Below are 17,677 nucleotides of genomic sequence, written 5' to 3'. Positions count from 1 at the left end.
ACTCCTGCAGATTGCAGGACTACTTACTGATGAAAATCACATTTTTCCTGCAGCACTGGTTTAAATAACGTTGTTCTAGAGAAATGGTTACTTGCACTCTAAATGCATGTTCATCTCCACGTGTTCCGTAAACAGGGAGTGATGCAGGGGACGATCCCTTACCTGGGGACTTTCTTGACGGACCTGGTGATGATGGACACTGCCATGAAGGATTACACTGAGGTCAGACGTCAGATGGGAGTCGTTACTGTGATGATTTTTGGATTTTAAACCCTCTTCCTGGGTTTGTATTTTTTATTTTCTATCACTGCTAATAATTTCTTTTCTTTTTCAGGGTGGTCTGATTAACTTCGAGAAGAGAAGAAAGGTGAATTATTTCTTTTTGTTTGTTTGAAGTCATCATCAAAAATAATCTGCCGGTCCAAATCTCAAAGTCAAACCCTTTTTTCGGCTCTGCCCTCTTGTTGCAGGAGTTTGAGGTGATCGCTCAGATCAAACTGCTCCAGCTGGCCTCCAACAACTACAATTTCACTCAGGACAGCCACTTCAGGGAGTGGTTCGCCGGCGTGGACAAATACAGCGAGGCAGAGAGGTCAGTCATCACAGGCTCCTCCCTCTGTCTCTGACCCCGGAGGAAAGCAGGAAATCTGGCTGTTATTTTGATGGTGGTTGGATATCTGCAGTCATCCTTTAATTCTGACAGTGAAAAGGGGAATTTAACAAAACTTGGTGCCGTGCTTTAAAAACAACTAATATATATATTTATATATATATATAAACCCTCAAGTTTTGGCAGGAACACATGAAATGTTCACATGTTCCAAGATTTTTAGGAGTTTATGAAATGATTCACAGCACTGGCTGCCAGCATGAAGCGTGGGTTATTCAGTTTGTCCTCAGTTTTGCCGTCAGGATTAAAATATCTGCGTTTTGATGAAAATGGTGAAAATATCATTTCAGAGGAGGCGGTGAGGGGTTTAAAATAATACAAAACCATTAAAAATGACAGAATTATTTATGGAAGCAGTGGTGAAACCCACCAAATTTACACATCTGCAGGTGTAATGACCCAGCTCAGTGTTATCGGTGCTAACCGTGTTATCCTATCTCATCCTTGAGTTTATGTCTTTGAATTCCCATTTTCTCTCTTGCCGTCCTGACTCCCTCCTGTTCCCGCAGCTACAATCTGTCCTGTGAGATCGAGCCTCTGTCAGAGTCAGCGAGCAACACGCTCCGAGGCAAGAAGAACGGAGGAATCATGAAGCGCTGGAGCGAGTAAGTCGCAGCGTTAATACCATTGTTTTAAACTTGACCACCAGTCTTATTTTCATAACCCTCCTGTTACGGTGTCATCTGCAGCCGACAGTTGACGGAGGCCGGTTGCAGCAGTGCCGCAGGCTCTCACTCCAAGTCCTTCGACCACTCGCACTACAGGCCGTACCAAGGAGGAGGGGGGGACAGCGGCGACGCTCTCAGCGTCACCTCTGTCAGCTCGAGCGGATCAGACCTGGAGGATGTGAACGCCAGCTTCCTGTCAGACTCACCGGAGGGACACGAGAGAAAGGTAGAAAAAGCTGCACATTTTTAAGCAGCTGTTTGTGAGGAGGGAAAAAAACAACAGTGGATCTGCTGGAAACGTTTCCTCATGTTTGAAGTCTTTGCTTTGAGCATAAAACTCGAAAGAAGGACTCAAATGGAGGACAGGGAAGCAGGCTGAATACAAAAGGGCGAGCCTTTATTGGACAATGTTAACTGCTACAAACTACAAGAAAACTTCAGCGGGGAAAACAAAACCGAAATTCAAAACAGGGCAGAAGGAGAGTCAGATAATGAAGGGCAAACACACACAAAACAAAAGTAAATAAAGACAAGGAAACACTTTAGACAATGGAAAAATGTAAACACAAAAAAGAAAATCAGTAAAATCAAAAAAGGGACCAAAACACACCGAAACTGAACAGAAAACCAGGCCTGGGTGGGACCTGTAGTCATTTGTACTGAAGTCGTGTGACATTGTGACTACACCAAGGTTTAGCCTTCAAAATCAAGACGATATGAACGCTACGAATTATAAACATGTAGTTTAACGCTGGGTTTGACTTCACTGCTGAAATTCTACAAACATGAGTAAGAGTAGCCCACGCTGCCCCCTGGTGATCACTCACAGTTACAACAAACAGACGTGAGTTCCACAGTGTTATACTTAGAAAAACTCCCAGCGCACAGCCACACTGGGAGCTTAAGTCCTTAAGTCACAGGGATTATTCACAGAGCACATTTGTTCCCACCTAAAGTTCAGTTTATTTGAGCGTGATCTCTGTGTCCTGTGTGGAGAAAAATAATGGCTGTCATCGTGTCAGAGTGGTCTGGGGCCGCGCGATGACTGGTTCTGTTTTGTTTTCCTTTGTCCTCCTCCAGACGTCGACTCCTTCGGTGAAACTAACTGTCTCAGCACTGGGAAGAGAAGCTCCAGCTGCAGATACAACCTCAACGGTAACGGCTGCTATGTTTTTCTGTTCATTTCACACTGAAAACCTGAAATGGCTTGGATGACTGTCTGCAAACCAGACAGGGTGGGGTGGGGTGGGGTACTCGATTTAGAAAGCTGCAAACCTGCTCAGTAATAATTGTCCAATAATAATTCCCCTTATTATTAAGAAGAAAATTAGCTACAGATACCAGAATCGCTTACTGTAGCTGTAAACATGTTCATGTAAAGTTGGAAACTTTAACATGAAGCATTGATGGGGACTGACTTGCTTTTGGAGCCGCAAGTGATCTTTAGAGGAACTGCATGAGGTTTTTATTTCTTCAGTATTGGCTTCATTTTTCAGCCTCTCCCACCAACCTCTCCCTCTGATAACCTTTCAGTTCTGGGAATGTACGTCTCTGTCGTCTCTGGACACGTCCGGGATGGGCTCGAGCTCTGGTTCAGCCTCCGGCTCCAGCAGCGCCTCCTCCTCCTCCGTCTCCTCCTCCACCCCGTTGTCGGCCTCGCGCTCACACAAACGCTCGGTGTCGGCTGTGTCGAACTACTCGACTCTGTCGCTGCCGTTGTACAACCAGCAGGTGGACGACTGCTGCATCATCAGGGTCAGCCTGGACGTGGAGAACGGGAACATGTATAAGAGCATCCTGGTGAGGGCAGAAAAACAGCTTTCAGGCTTTTTAAGAGGCAGTGAAGTCAGAGTTTTCTCTGTGTGTAAAGTGATGGTTAATAGTTAGGAACAGATGTTGATGTTCTGTCTGCGATTCAGGTGACGAGTCAGGACAAGACTCCGGCGGTGATCAGGAAGGCCATGATCAAACACAATCTGGAGCGAGAGAAGACCGAGGACTACGAACTGATGCAGAAAATCTCTGAGGACAAAGGTGATCATTTCTTTGTTTCATGTATTCATTATTGGTTTTTAACAGTGAATTTAATATTACGCTGCTTTTATGATACAAGTTCCTGATGCACAGTGAAAACTTCCATAAAAATATGAGAGTAATTAATAGTACACATGTGTTTTGTCTTAGTTGTTGTTAATTTAAAATGAATTTAATGGCCGATGTGTTGACTTGCATATATTTACAGTTTCTCATGTGGTGAAAGATAAAGAATTGATTTTCTTTCATGTCCCCCGAGAATAACACTGCTTAAACTCGTTAATCACCACTTGTTGCTTCTCTCTTTCTGACCTTCTCTCTTTCAGAGCTCCGGATCCCGGACAACGCCAACGTCTTCTACGCCATGAACTCCACTGCCAACTATGACTTTGTGCTGAAAAAGCGCGGCTTGGCACGGCCCATGCGGGCCAAGAACGTGGCCAGTTCGACGCTGCCTCGCATGAAACAGAAGGGACTGAAAATCGCCAAAGGGATTTTCTGAGGAGACTTCCTCTCTCCTCCTCCTCCTCCTCCTCCTCCACTCACCCTCTTCCTCCTCCTCGATCACCTTCTCTGGCCTCCACTCGTCAGCTTCTGCTCAGGTGCTTGAGTTTTTGTTCAGACAAAAACTGGACACGCAAGAGGAGGAACGACCAAGCGCACCTCGGGAAGCAGAGGAGCACCTTAACACTTAACTGTCGCGTCGTCGGGACCCTGAGAGGACGTTAAAAGGAACAAACAAACGAGGCGTGTTGGCTGCTTCAGCCGGCTCATGGAAAAGCATCAGATCTCCCGGTCCTTTTACGTTTCGTTTACAGCTGTTTACATCTTAACATCAGTTGGTCAGATCAGTCGTTTCTGCACCTTCGACAAAAACACTTTTTTTTTTCCTGCTTTTTTTTAAACCATGTTGCAGAGCCTCGTCCCTGTGTGATCACTCTGCGGTCTTCATGCTCGCACCCTCCTGCGTGGAGCAAACACTAACGGACAGAAAGGTGTCTGAATGTGATTCTACTTTTTCAGGGAGCTTTTGTTTCAAGCGCACCGCCGCCACCGCTTTTGCCCCGGTGGTCCCTGATGTCGACAGTGCCTGCAGGACTGCAGCACTTTAAGGTTTCGCTCTCTGCCGCCTCAGCATTTTAACACCAGCGACGCTGACGCGAGCGTGGAGAGATCTGGACTCTATAAACTCCTGAACGCTGCCATGTTACACATACACAAAAATAAAAGGTCACGTGGCCTGAAACAGAGACGTGGTGTCAAAACCAGTGGGCGCAGCCATGAATCACATGCCACTGTTTTCTTTTTATTATTATTATTATTATTATTATTATTATTATTATTATTATTATTATTATTATTATTATTAATTAATGAATCGTAACCACTACATGGAGAAGGATGCCACAGAGTGGGACAGAAACATGAGCTGAGAACAAGACACAAAAAAACTGAGTGTATATATCGATTAACACCATCTGTGCAGTATATTCTTTTCAAACGGACCACGAGATTTTGTTAACAGACTCGACGCTTTGTTCTTTTCTCTTTGTACATTTGTTTGCATCTCTCTCTTTGATATGGTGCTGCTACTTATCTTTCTGAAGACGTCATAATGAGCTGCACCTCACGTTTTTGTTTTTTCTCTTCCTCCTGACCACCAGCCGCCATGTAGGAACACAGAAACGTCTGAGGGACACGAGGCATTACAGAAATAATAAGTAAAAAGGGCCGCTCTGCCCGGTAGAGTCGATACTCTCTGTTTTAGCTGTGCTTCCAACATGGCGGCTTGGCTTTCATAACCATCAGTTTCCAAATGTGCCATGATGGGCCAGGTGAGCGCTGCGGTATCATCTGTGGTTTTTTACGTGTCTGTGATGGCAGCAGAGTCTTTCCTCTCTGGGCTCTAACTAACAGCACATGTGGGGGGGAAAAAGTAGCTTTGGGTGATTTTTAGGTTCTCTGTTCCTGTTAGCGTACAGAAGAGCTCCTGAATGTTTCGTGCGTAGGCGCCCAGGCAAAAGACGGTGACACTGCCAGACTGAACACAGGGGAACAAACTCTTCTCTTTATGCTCTCTGTTTCTTTAAAGGTAAAAATCCAACCTTAAACACACTCAGCGCTGGTTTTTTAACAAGCAATTTTTGGTGACTTGCTTCAAATATTTGTGGTTGGTATTTCCTTCATTTCCGCAGGTGCTAAATGACAAAACTGAGTTGTTTCTTACAGCAGAAACACATCTGATCACAGCTAAACCGATGCCAGACTAATGTGGCTTAACCAAGAACATTTGCCAGATCTAATACAAAGCGGTGCAGAGGTGATAAACATAAACTGTATACTAAAGATGGACATACCCACTGTAACGAGCCATCAGTAGCAGGGGGTGAATCAGCTGAGCGACTAAGAGACACCGTCATAGGCTAGGGAATGACAACCACCTCTAATGGGGACCATGGTTTCCAAAGACTTACACAATATTATATGCACTAATACTTGAATCTAACAATTGAGACCATAAACTTAAGAGGAAACTGTTTCCTGAGGTCATAGGTCATGTGAGTAGTGTGGTCATTTTCTGTAATAGAAGTCTATTTGCAGCTGCAGGCGTCGCCCACTGCTGGCCATTAGATACAATAAATGACATCAGAGTATGTCTGTCTTCTTTCACACTGGTGAAAAGAAAACATCAAAATCTGTTGCAAAGCATTCTGGGAAGTGGAGGAAATGGGAAATTAAAAAAAAAAAAGATTAAGTCATCGGAAACACGCTAAAATCTGAGGTTGGACTTTTTCCTGATGTGTTATTAATATCGCCACAACAACAAATCATCTGGCCTGTGCTGCGACCATGTTTTGCCTTTTTTGTTTGTTTTTTCATCTGCATGAAGGTCACGTACAAACGATCAAATGAATGAAACGCCTGTTAAAAAAGAAAAGAGTGATAGCAATATGGTGATGATGAGCTGGAGGCACGGCGTCCGGCTGTCGTGGGTGTTGTTTGTTACCGCTGTGGCGTGAAATCCTTCGCTGTTGAACACTGTGACCTTCGACCCTTTCACTCTGCCCTCTCTGCCTGTTGATCGGCGCGTCCTGTCGAGCACTGTGAACCCAAACGTCTCATTCCCTTCTAATGATGTCTTAGTGAACATCCGCCCTTTGCTCATCTCTCAGGCGAGCAGCAAAGGCGGCAGGCTTGACCCTACATGTGCCAAAAAAAACAAAACAAAACATGTAAAGACAGAAAAAGGTTGAACAGACGGGTCCTCTGCCTTTTCAGTTTGTTTGTTTACTGTTGTTTTCTAGAAGAAAAAAAGGGGAGAACACTATGGAAAAAAAAAAAAAAAATGTGTTGACCCATTTCCCTGTGGAGACTGTTGTCCGAGAAACTTGAAGCAGACGTGTTTGTCAGGCGCTGACGTAAAAACTGCACTTTCATGAAAATGTTTTTCATGTTTTAAAATCTTTGTTTGGCATGTCTGAATCTTTTTTTCCAACCAAACATCACAGGCTGGATTACACGACGTGTCACACCAGACTTTGAGATCTTATGACCAATTTCTAGTAATGAAAACAGCTACAAAACTGGCATTTCTATGCGGGTGAAATTGGGTCAGCCCCAAGTGGCCAATAAAGGAACTGCAGTTTTGCCACTTTTCTTTCATCTAAGCAGTTTGTAACTTGCAGAGGACCCGCTTACACTTTATTAGTGAGCTGACCTGACCTCAAGTTTGAAGTCTTACCCTCTTTAGCCTCAACTTCCTAGAGGAAAATAGTACACACAGCTTCTTCTAAAACCAAAACTAGCAACATATATTTGAATATTTCACTCGTAGACTGCGTCTGATGGCATTTTCATGTGTTCCATGGCCTCAACTCAGCATAGTCACAGCAGCATCTGTTCTTTTTTACCTCATGCTGTTGGGATTTTTATCCATTCTTTTCTGGTTATCTATCAGGGTCGCTGGAGCCTATCGCAGCTAACATAGAGGGGGAGACGGGGTACACCCTGGGCTGGTCGCCAGTTTGTCGGCTAACAGATGGATAATCATTGACGCTCACAGTTGCACCTGCAGCCAATTTAGAGACACCAATTAACTGAACATGCAAACAGTGGGAGAAAGCCAGAGTACCCGTAGAGAGCCCACGAAGGCACAGGGTCTGGCCGGTCAGTGGATTCAAACCCAGGACCTTGTTGCTGTGAGGCAATGGTGCTAACCAACATATTGTTGTGATATCATCCAAGCCAATCAGTGCAGCATGCAGCCTTCTCCCTTCCTCTTTACACAACAGGACCTTGAAAATTTCATGCTATTTCTGTGAAAAATAGTTTTGTCTCCTACATGTCAGTAATTGATTACATAAATATAAATGAGAGAACAAATCTGACAAAAACAATCATTTTTATAAACAATAAGGCTGTGTTATAATCACTATTTGTCTTACTGTCAACATCTATCACTGAAAAGATCAAAACGTCCAAGCGTTAGTCTGCTTCTGAACCATTTCCCCCTTCACATAAATCCACATTCGGCTGACAATAAGCAAAACAGAACATCCCCAGCCTTAGAGTTTCACTTTTCCAAACGTGACCTGAATGCAGCATCAGTTCCTTCTCTGTACTGTTTGGTTGGAACGAAACTTTCACACTTTGAGTCCTGTTTTTTCTGGATGTTTGGAGTAATCGGAAAGCAGGTTTTCTGCAGCAGCTCCATCTCTTTGTGTAAGTGCGCGGACCTTTGTGTCAAATTTCCTGACCCTGCGAGCATTTCTGTGCTGGTGAGGTTGACGTGATGGACCAGTCTGTGTTTCGTTGTAGCCCGTGCTGACAGTGACATACCTTTTTGTGATTTGACCTGATTCTGTGCGAGTTTGAACAAAAAAAAGAAAAAAGGCTGCGTTTACAAGGAGAAAAAATACAACAAACTGGAAACCAGCTTGTGTGTGTGTGTGTGTGTGTGTGTGTGTGTGTGTGTGTGTGTGTGTATTTTAATTCTTTTATTTTGTTCCCTGAACTGTGCTCGGGTGCCATTTCCCATTTTAACAAAAAGATTTCAGAACTTTTTCTAACTGCTTCTTTGTTTTACTTTCCCCAAGAACACAAAACCTGTGTAGAAAACAGAAACTGTCCTTGATTGTCTTTGTTTATTTATTAATTTGTATATAAAGATTTTGTTTTGCATTGTACATTCTCTCCTTTCTTGGTTATAGATTAATATATTCATGTATATATGAATAAACATTAAGTTTATAAAAGTAAAAGGACTTTCTGTGTCTCTTTTGTGCTTATTTTTAAGGAAAACCTCTATAAACTTTCATGATTTCTGTGGTTTGTTTTTTTTAAAACAGTACATCCGATTTTTAGGTATCGGAACATAAAACTGATCTGGCCCTTACTGGGTATTAAACTTGAGGTAAACAGAGCTTTTGATGACCAACATATTACATCATGTCAAATTCTATTTAACAATAATGAAGCCAAAATCTAGAAGCACTGTGTGGAAAAACTTCAGTAACTTGTAGAACCACCTGTAGCAGCGATAACTTTAAGACCTTATCTCCTAAATGACTATCCATCTCTCACATTGTGAAGGAATTTTGGCCCGCTCTTTTTTATAACTTTCTTAAGTTCCCACCACAGCATTTCAGTCAGGTTGAGGTGTGGCCTGAGCCATTGCCACCCCTTGATTCTTTCCTTTTTCAGCCATTGTGTTGTAAATTTGCTGCTGTGCAAAGATGGCATTTCATACAGAGGAGTTAATGGTTGACTCAAAGACTGTAAGGGGCCCTGGGCTCGTGGTAGCAAAACTAGCCTAAGTCATTAGCCCTCCACCACCATGCTGACAGCTAGTATGAGGTGTTTGTGTCCTCTTTGATGAGACGCACCTGAGTGCTTTCTACATGTGTCATCTCAAACTGGAAATCATAGACTGATGTCATAAAGCTGTTTAACACACTCAAAAATGCTAAACATGAACTCCTGTGTAAGATACAGGAGGTATGATTATTACCATGGTCATATTTAGGGTCTTCTTTTGTAAAATGTAGCATTTTCATAGCATGTCAATGGAAAATTATTATTTCATTTATTTTAGTGTTTTTTGGGATGATTTTCGATGCGGTGACACCTAAACAGAGCTGTTTAAATTGTCTCACTAAACATAAAAACAATTCAAATAGGCTGCTCGACGCGTATGTTCTACGTCATCTAACTGGGACAGAACGAGCTCGTCGTCACGTGCGCCTGCGCAGTGGCACAGAGCTTTGTTATTTCAGTATGGCGCTGAGCAAAACGTTTGGACAAAAACCGGTAAAATTTCAGCTCGAGGAGGATGGAGACTATTACATGATCGGATCGGAGGTCAGTATTTAACGTATTCGACAGTCTGTTGTTGTAAATATATACGTGTTTGAACGGATAATGCCTCGTTTAATCTGGTGACCAATCCGTTAGCTTATCTTAGCCTAGCATAGTTTAGCTAACGACGCCAGTAGCGCTGAAGCTCATTCATTGATTTCAGATCTGTTGCTAAATAATTTTAGAACCTTACCACCGGGGAAGAAAGTCCACCTATGTTCTGGTGTTTCAGATTGACATTTAACTTGAAAACTTGCACCCGGATGTTTGCTCGGTTTCTGCTCCCGAACTGCTAGTAATCAGCTGGGTAGTTAGCGGTGTTTAATATAACAAAAGAGATAATTTTACTCGATTTGTGTCGTTTCTGGGTCTGTAATTCAAGATGGTGTATCACCTGACACTTCACAGTGTTCTTACGGGTTTGTTGGTCTGTTCGGAGTTACGTAGCTTAAATGAACGTCGCACCGTTGTAAAATTGTAGGGCTCATTGTTGGCAGGGCAGGTGTTTTCCAGTACTTTTCCTACATCCTACCTTTCCAGCTTTTAGCTAGAAACATCTTCATGAACAGTTGCAAGTTTGTTCTGGAAGCTTAAGATTTTTCTGCATTCATGAAACAAGGCCTTTAAAAACGTGTCTTTAACATGCACATTGTAGGCTGGAAAAAAAGCAGCTGTTGATAATGCATATTTGTTTTCCTGGCACAAATGGAGGGTAGAAATGACAAAAAAATATCCAGAGAAATGGTGTAACTACTAATTGTCAGTCAATCAATAGTCCTGATTGAATTTAATATTTACATATTTAGGGATCATGACAGTTTGGTGACTAAAATGACAGAATGGGGCTGTCATTTCATTTATTAATGATTGCATTTCACAATGAGAATCAGAGACTTTATTAATCCCAGAGGGAAATTGAGTTGTCCATATGTCTGTTAGCAGCAGGAAGGAATGACCTCCTGTAGCGTTCCCTCAGACAGCGAGGTTGAAGGAATCTGTTGCTGAGAAAAAATTGTGTTTATCAAACGAATACTGTCTCTGTTATGTCTCAAAAGGTTGATTCTGTTCATCTGGACGTAGTGTTTTTAGTTGGAGAAATGTTTTGTCACTCATCCAAGTGACTTCTTCAGTCTCAGCTGACTGCAGGTTTCCCCAAACGTATAAACAGCACATTTGCACAATAGCCCACTGAATGACCAATGGGCTGTGAGGTGAGTGACGAAATGTTTCTCCCACTGAAAACGCTACGTCCAGTTGAACAGAATCAACCTTTTGGGATTTACTGGATGATTGAGCATGCATCAAGACAGTCTCTGTTATCTATTCCTTTGTTAGCCATTAACCAACATATTGTTGGTTAATTTAACAATGGTTTTAAATTATTTGAATGCAAAAAGTGTATTAGTTGTCAATACCTTATATCACCATATTGCTGCCTTCCTGTGTTTTACACTTCCTTTTAGGTTCTGGCACACAGAAATGAGCCAATTCCTGTTTATAAATAAAAAAAATAAAAATAAAAACATCTGTAGAAGTAGGAAGCATGCCATTACAAATCCCAATAACATACATATACACCCCAGTGTTATGCAGAGTGAGAGAGCATCATTATTTCTACCTGTGGTTTCTGGTTGGAGAATAAATCGAAACAGTCCATTTCCTGCTGCTATATTTACTTTTGCACTGTTCAGCAATAATGAGACCTGAATCTCTTTTGGTTTGGCGTTACTCTGGCATATGAACAACCCGATATAAGGGCAGGGCATAATATATTCCCCATAAAAAGTATAAAATATACAAAATGCACTACAATACAAAAACTTCTTTTTTTTATAGTAAGAAATTACCTAAATGTGAAAACTTGTTATTGAGATTCTCTTCATGATCGCCTTGTCCATGTCTTTGTTTGTCCAGGTGGGAAACTACCTTCGCATGTTTAGAGGCTCCTTGTATAAAAGGTACCCGTCATTATGGAGAAAACTGGCGTCGGTAGAAGAACGAAAGAAAATCGTGGAGTCATCACACGGTCAGTAGAGAAAAGCTCGGTTTCCTCTGAGGGTCTTTCCAGATTTATACAGAAATTGCTTGCAGTCCAGCAGGGGGCACTGAAGAGGTAGAACACAAAGAGTCTGAGTCAACCAAGCTGAACTTCTGCTTACATTTTATTTTTTTCTCACAGCACTCATAATTTGTCTAAACTGAAATAAAGTGACACTTATGTCATTTAATCTTTCTTGCATTGAATGTGATTTTGCCCACAAAAGGATTTGTGACAGTTTTCCAACAATAACTCATTTAAATGTCACAAGTGTTCATGTTCATCTGTTTGCTTTTGCAGAATTACAGATTGTAATCTTTTTTTATTTACAGATGTGGTGAAGGTTATGTAATCTGACACATTGTTTTATTTGTTCCGCTCAATCTCACCTTCAGTTCATTGGCTGCTGCTTCTTTGTTGATTTGAACGACCTCTTTCTTCTCATTCAGACCATGGCTACACTCAGCTGGCCACCAGCGTGACCCTGCTGAAGGCTTCTGAGGTCGAGGAGATTCTTGAAGGAAATGACGAAAAGTACAAAGCGGTTTCTATCAGCACTGAGCCTCCCGCCTACCTCAGGTACCCCCATTACTTATAAAATTTACAAAACAGGACAACATCCCCTACTGTGTGTCATTATAATTTTAGTTATTTATTTGTTAGAGATGAGAGATCTGTTTTCAGTCACGTAGATAATAACACAAAAATATAGATTATGTTTTGGGTGAATCGTGTGGACGTAAATACATAAATGTGTAAATAACACCTTAATATCTATTAAGGAAACAACAAACAATTGCATTAAAAGAGGAGAGGAGAGCGGTCCAGTTCAGAGACTACCCTTACAAACAGGAGGAGAAACTATCCGGAGAGACCGAGAACACTGGCTGTAAACATGCTAGCTTATTCTTTTAACATGATAATCCTTTGACTGACTCACTTTTGAAGCCATCCTAAAGTGGCTGTTAGAGGAAGTGCTGGCACTTCTGTCATATTAGCTTTTTCACTGGTTTTTGCTGCGTTTTTATAAAGATGTGCTGCACCAGGTATGCTGATCCACTTGTGAAGCTGTGCTCTTACAGAGTTTCATACACCTCCTCCTGCCTCAACCCTGCAGATAAGAAAATCTAGTCAACAAGGAGCTAGAGCTGTCATTTGTTTTGTCTGCTAAAAGGCCTCAAGGACAGTCGAGTCCTAAAGCTCCATTTAGGCTAACCCTTTCCAGGCCTCCCGGATAGGAGTCAATTCCAGAGACTCCATTAAATACATAACATCGCACTTTATTTACTTTAGATCCTAATCTCTCTGTGTTTGTCTCCCGCCAGGGAACAGAAGGCAAAGAGGAACAGTCAGTGGGTTCCCACGCTGCCCAACAGTTCCCATCATCTGGACGCCGTGCCCTGCTCCACCACCATCAACCGCAGCCGACTGGGCCGGGACAAGAAGAGGACCTTCCCCCTGTGGTGAGCATCGAGCTGTTGGAGAGACTGAAGAGCATTTAGTATTGGAGTGCACGAAAATCAACACACATTCTCTCCAGTAGAAGATGTTATACTGTGGATCTCTGGCTAAAGTTTCTATGTTTTAATAATAATAATAATAATAATGGGATTCCTTCTTAATATCTTTGATTGTATCTGTCAAATACAGGTCATTTAAAAAGGAACATAAATAAACACAAATAAATAATTGTGAGGCAGATTAAAACAGATTTTAAATAATGTATTTCCAATAAAGTGAAAACATGCATTTCTTTTTATTTTTGGTACATTTGACTTGTGCCGATTGATGAAAAGAGCAACACATCTTCTCTTTTAGCAAGGATAAGAAGGGTGATTTTTCTGTTTAAAGTTTTGTTATATTTAATGAAAAGGTTTTATTTTAATATCTGTTATGAATAATTTCTAATAATATTGAATTTGCATCTTCAGTGCTTAATGTCGTTGCACACAGAAGCAGATCTAACGAACTAAATTTTAGAGCAAAGACTAACTTACAGATAAAAGTTTTATGTTTAAAAATAAAATCTATCATTTATATCTTTCAGACCATCCGGATATTTAACTGTTGATTTTTATTTTCTTTGGTTATAATTTCTTATTTCTTGGGGTGGTTCTTTCCCAGCTTTGATGACCACGATCCAGCAGTGATCCATGAAAATGCCACTCAGTCCGAAGTCCTCGTTCCGATCCGCCTGGACATGGAGATTGAGGGGCAGAAGCTCAGGGATGCGTTCACCTGGAATATGAACGGTAACGTCACCACATCCTCTCAGCTTGGAAATTTAGTAAGTCAGCACGAGACTATAAACTTGTTCTCCTTTCCTGGAATTTACAGAGAAGCTCATTTCACCCGAGATGTTCGCTGAGATCCTGTGTGACGACTTGGACCTCAACCCGCTGGCCTTCGTCCCCGCCATCGCCTCCGCCATCCGACAGCAGATCGAGTCTTATCCGACAGACAGCCTCCTGGAGGACCAGACGGACCAGAGGGTGATCATCAAGGTGATGCTCACTCCACGTAAACGGACGTGTTCATACCTGTAGCACAGAAAAGTTTACCCAGTCTTCTTCTCTTCTTGTTCCAGCTTAACATCCACGTTGGGAACATCTCTCTGGTGGACCAGTTTGAGTGGGACATGTCTGAGAGGGAGAACTCTCCAGAGAAGTTTGCCCTGAAGCTTTGCTCTGAGCTCGGCCTCGGCGGGGAGTTTGTCACTACCATCGCCTACAGCATCCGCGGTCAGCTGAGCTGGCACCAGAGGACGTACGCCTTCAGGTACGGGATCACAGAGGCAGTCTAAGCAAGGCGAGAAAGGAACAGAAGATTTGTTGGAGAAATAATTAGTTTTGGTATTTAATAAATATCTGTCTAATAGTTTGATAAAATGATTTTATTCTGCTGAACATTACGCATCCATGAGCTGAGGATGTGCGGCGTTTCATCACAGAGCCTTCATTGAAAGCTAAATGTTGTAAACGCCAATTCACCCGACTTGGATTTAAAGATGATTTCAATCCAGTTCAGGAGATAAGGATATGCCTTTCTTTACGTATTAATTACTTACAGAACCCTGAGGTATGTATAAGTATCCCCTGTGAGGCTTCAGACTGAGTCAGTATGTGACTCATGCAAAGCTGCTGTAGTTAAGTCAAAGGATAAAAAATATAGAGGTGGAAATGTGCAGAAAACATAATATAAAGCTGAAAAGACTATAGTGAGCTGATAAAACGGCACCTTTCCTTCAAAATGTAATTGGTATGTCATTTAATACAAGTTATGGGAAAAACATTAACATGATGTTATAGGCTGTAGTGTCATTTTATGACCTCCTGACAGTTTCCTTAAATCCAGAGGAGCAGTGAACAAAATTCCCCCAAACACTGACACGTGAAATTGAGGACTTCCTTGATAATGTGGTATCCAGGCTGCCTGCAGCTCGTAGCCAAAATGTATGCGTACCCTTTCAACAGTGTTATTTCGTGCAGTTGAATGCTAGGAACCCTGCACAGCAACGATGTGCACTTACTGGGTAATTTCATGAGTTGTCATCTTTACAAGTATTACATTTATTTTCTGATATTTGAAAGTCTTTAGTTAAACTCTGAGCTTGCAGAAACCCAGAGCAGCAGATAGTGTTGAAATTTTTGGGTGTGTGTTTGCTGTTGGTGCAGTGGCCATCTGGCTGCGACCTTTGACCGGTCAGAAGTGGAAGGGTTTTGGATTCGGGTCTCTTTGGGTGGGTGCATTTCCTCTGCCCTCGGCTGAAATGTCGCCGCCTGTCTGCTGCCGTCAGACGAGAAGTGATGAAATGTTTGAAACCCAGACGGCAGCGCTGATCTCTGTCACAGCTGGACTTCAGCTGTGGAAGAACTACTTTAGGACCGTTTGTTTTGCTGCTTCTTTCATGGCAACGAAGAGTGATTGATGAAGTGTTTTCACTGCAAACAGTGCAAAGAAGAGTCACACTGAACAGAGTTCAGCATCAGGGAGTGTGGTAACGAGCTGCTTCTGCCAGTGGTTGCTCACGACGGCGGTCAGCAGTTACAAAAACATGAGTTCAGGCCGTTTCGGTGCCTCATCTTCTGCTTGTTTCTACATCAGTTTTCGACTTCTTGTGATGTTTTTAAAATATCTGCAAAGTCAGGAATGTTATTTGTTTCATGATCAAAAACATGACAAACATCGTAGCTGCAGAAAACTGTATTTAGTTGGTGTAACGGAAACTGTGTCCGGTACTCGTCTTTGAACCTCATGACTGGAAAACATTTAAACTCAATGACATCACAGTGTGAGCTGCAGCAGGAAGCGGTCGTTGTAGTAAAGGAAACTGAATTAAAGTCTCTGTTGGTTTTTCTTTTGCAGTGAAAACCCTCTGCCCACAGTGGAGATAGCAATCAGAAACACAGGTGATGCTGACCAGTGGTGCCCCCTGCTGGAGACGCTGACAGACGCAGAGATGGAGAAGAAGATCAGAGACCAGGACAGAAACACAAGGTGGGTGTGGCCTGTTATTTTAAATCATTATTTGATTAGCTGGAGAGAAAAAAAAAAAAGGAGTCGGCTGATAAACTTAATCAAATAAACTCCAGAACGTGGATGAATGATCCAACCTCATGAACTGAAAACGAGACATCACTACATTCGATAGTTTGGATTCTGTCCCTGTTATCATGCAGGCTGACGTTGGCCAGCATCAGCCTGAAAAAAACACCAAATGATCCAGAGAGGAATCAGAAGTCCTGATGTTGAGCGTAGTTTTTCCATTAAAACTAAGCAAAGGTTAAATGCTAGTATTTATTTATTTATTTTTTACAAGAATATCTTGCAGCCGTTAACGGTCCCAGCTTTTAATGGTGGTTTCTTACATGAATACAAGGTCGCTTTAACCCTCACGTTTGTCTTCGTGTGTCTTGCTTGAAAGACTTTTCACCGATGGTTAAATTTCAGCCAAATTATTCTAAATGTGAATATTTTATTTCTCTGTTTTGAGAAAAAGAAGTGTGGATTAAACAAAAAACCTTTTTGGATACCTCTACTGATGCTCTGTTCTTCTTTGCTGCACAGGCGAATGAGGCGACTCGCGAACACGGCTCCTGCGTGGTAAACAAAGCAGCACTGGTGCCCCCTACTGGAACAGCGCTCATACCATCGCAGTATGACATCATCTCGGTTTGCAACATCGGCCGTGAAGAAGCTCCTCCGTCACAGGATGGAGGGTTTTCCTGCTCTGCCCGGACCTCCGTCAGCTGTTCCCCATGTTGTTGTTATTTTTTTTATGATTAATATTGATAATTCTGTTCAGTTTGGCAAAGACCCTGGTAGGAAATTCGCCTCCTTTGTGTTTCCCTTTGACACTCAGCGTGGAGAAGCTGCTCTCTCACTTTGACCACTGACTGTCTTTACCTGACCACAGAGGGAGGGAAACACACACACCAGTCTCAGATAATATATTATGTTGTGTTTGTTGTCTTTTTTTGTACATTTTAATAATTCTTAAAAAATAGTAATAAAAAAGACAAAAAACAATAAAGCACTTGGTATTCTGTTTAGTTTATCAGTGAGTTTGCTGCTGTTATTGCTATTAAATCAAGTTATTTTGTTGTAGGTTTATATAAAGCTGAAATTTCCCAGGCATCGGCTTTAATTGAGTCTCCTTAAAAAGATGGAGCGAGCGATCATTTAAAGGATCATTACAGCTTGTTTAAAAAGTCAACATGCTTCTCATTTATGTCTTTATTGTGGCTCTGTGGGTTCTGCATGCTCTCTGTTGGAGAATTTCAGGGTAAAAGGAGCCAAATGGTGCCAGTCTCCCCCCCCCCAAAAAAATAATTCCTAAAAAATTCCCTATCAATCAGTTCAAATTGACTGTAGCTTAAATGTTTTCCAGTCATGGTTTTAAGGCCTCTC

At 42.0% G+C, this 17,677-nt stretch overlaps 2 protein-coding genes across 8 annotated transcripts in view; both read left to right on the top strand.

Annotated features, from left to right (window-relative positions):
* LOC101479161 (ral guanine nucleotide dissociation stimulator) overlaps nucleotides 1-8,633 on the top strand; it is an 85,731-nt gene extending 77,098 nt beyond the window's left edge. For all 7 annotated transcript variants that reach the window (XM_004555709.5, XM_004555707.5, XM_004555710.6 and 4 more), the window contains exons 10-18: nucleotides 136-222; nucleotides 335-367; nucleotides 471-592; nucleotides 1,180-1,275; nucleotides 1,360-1,564; nucleotides 2,419-2,493; nucleotides 2,872-3,138; nucleotides 3,258-3,372; nucleotides 3,699-8,633. In XM_004555709.5, the coding sequence (XP_004555766.1) occupies nucleotides 136-222; nucleotides 335-367; nucleotides 471-592; nucleotides 1,180-1,275; nucleotides 1,360-1,564; nucleotides 2,419-2,493; nucleotides 2,872-3,138; nucleotides 3,258-3,372; nucleotides 3,699-3,874 (1,176 nt within the window). In that variant the 3' untranslated portion in view covers nucleotides 3,875-8,633. The remainder of the gene's footprint in view (nucleotides 1-135; nucleotides 223-334; nucleotides 368-470; nucleotides 593-1,179; nucleotides 1,276-1,359; nucleotides 1,565-2,418; nucleotides 2,494-2,871; nucleotides 3,139-3,257; nucleotides 3,373-3,698) is intronic.
* Nucleotides 8,634-9,574: 941 nt separating this feature from the next.
* smarcb1a (SWI/SNF related BAF chromatin remodeling complex subunit B1a) lies at nucleotides 9,575-17,324 on the top strand. The gene is made up of 9 exons (XM_004555711.3): nucleotides 9,575-9,732; nucleotides 11,644-11,755; nucleotides 12,217-12,346; nucleotides 13,093-13,230; nucleotides 13,892-14,019; nucleotides 14,105-14,271; nucleotides 14,355-14,545; nucleotides 16,133-16,264; nucleotides 16,835-17,324. Exons 1-9 carry the CDS (start codon nucleotides 9,649-9,651, stop codon nucleotides 16,872-16,874), a joined length of 1,122 nt encoding a protein of 373 aa, XP_004555768.1. The 5' UTR covers nucleotides 9,575-9,648; the 3' UTR covers nucleotides 16,875-17,324.
* The last annotated feature ends 353 nt before the right edge of the window (nucleotides 17,325-17,677 follow it).

This window comes from Maylandia zebra, linkage group LG12 (genome assembly GCF_041146795.1).
Source record: "Maylandia zebra isolate NMK-2024a linkage group LG12, Mzebra_GT3a, whole genome shotgun sequence".
NCBI classification, from domain to species: Eukaryota; Metazoa; Chordata; class Actinopteri; order Cichliformes; family Cichlidae; genus Maylandia; species Maylandia zebra.
The sequence above is the reverse complement of the archived record's forward strand: the minus strand, read 5'-3'. Positions and strand labels throughout refer to the sequence as shown.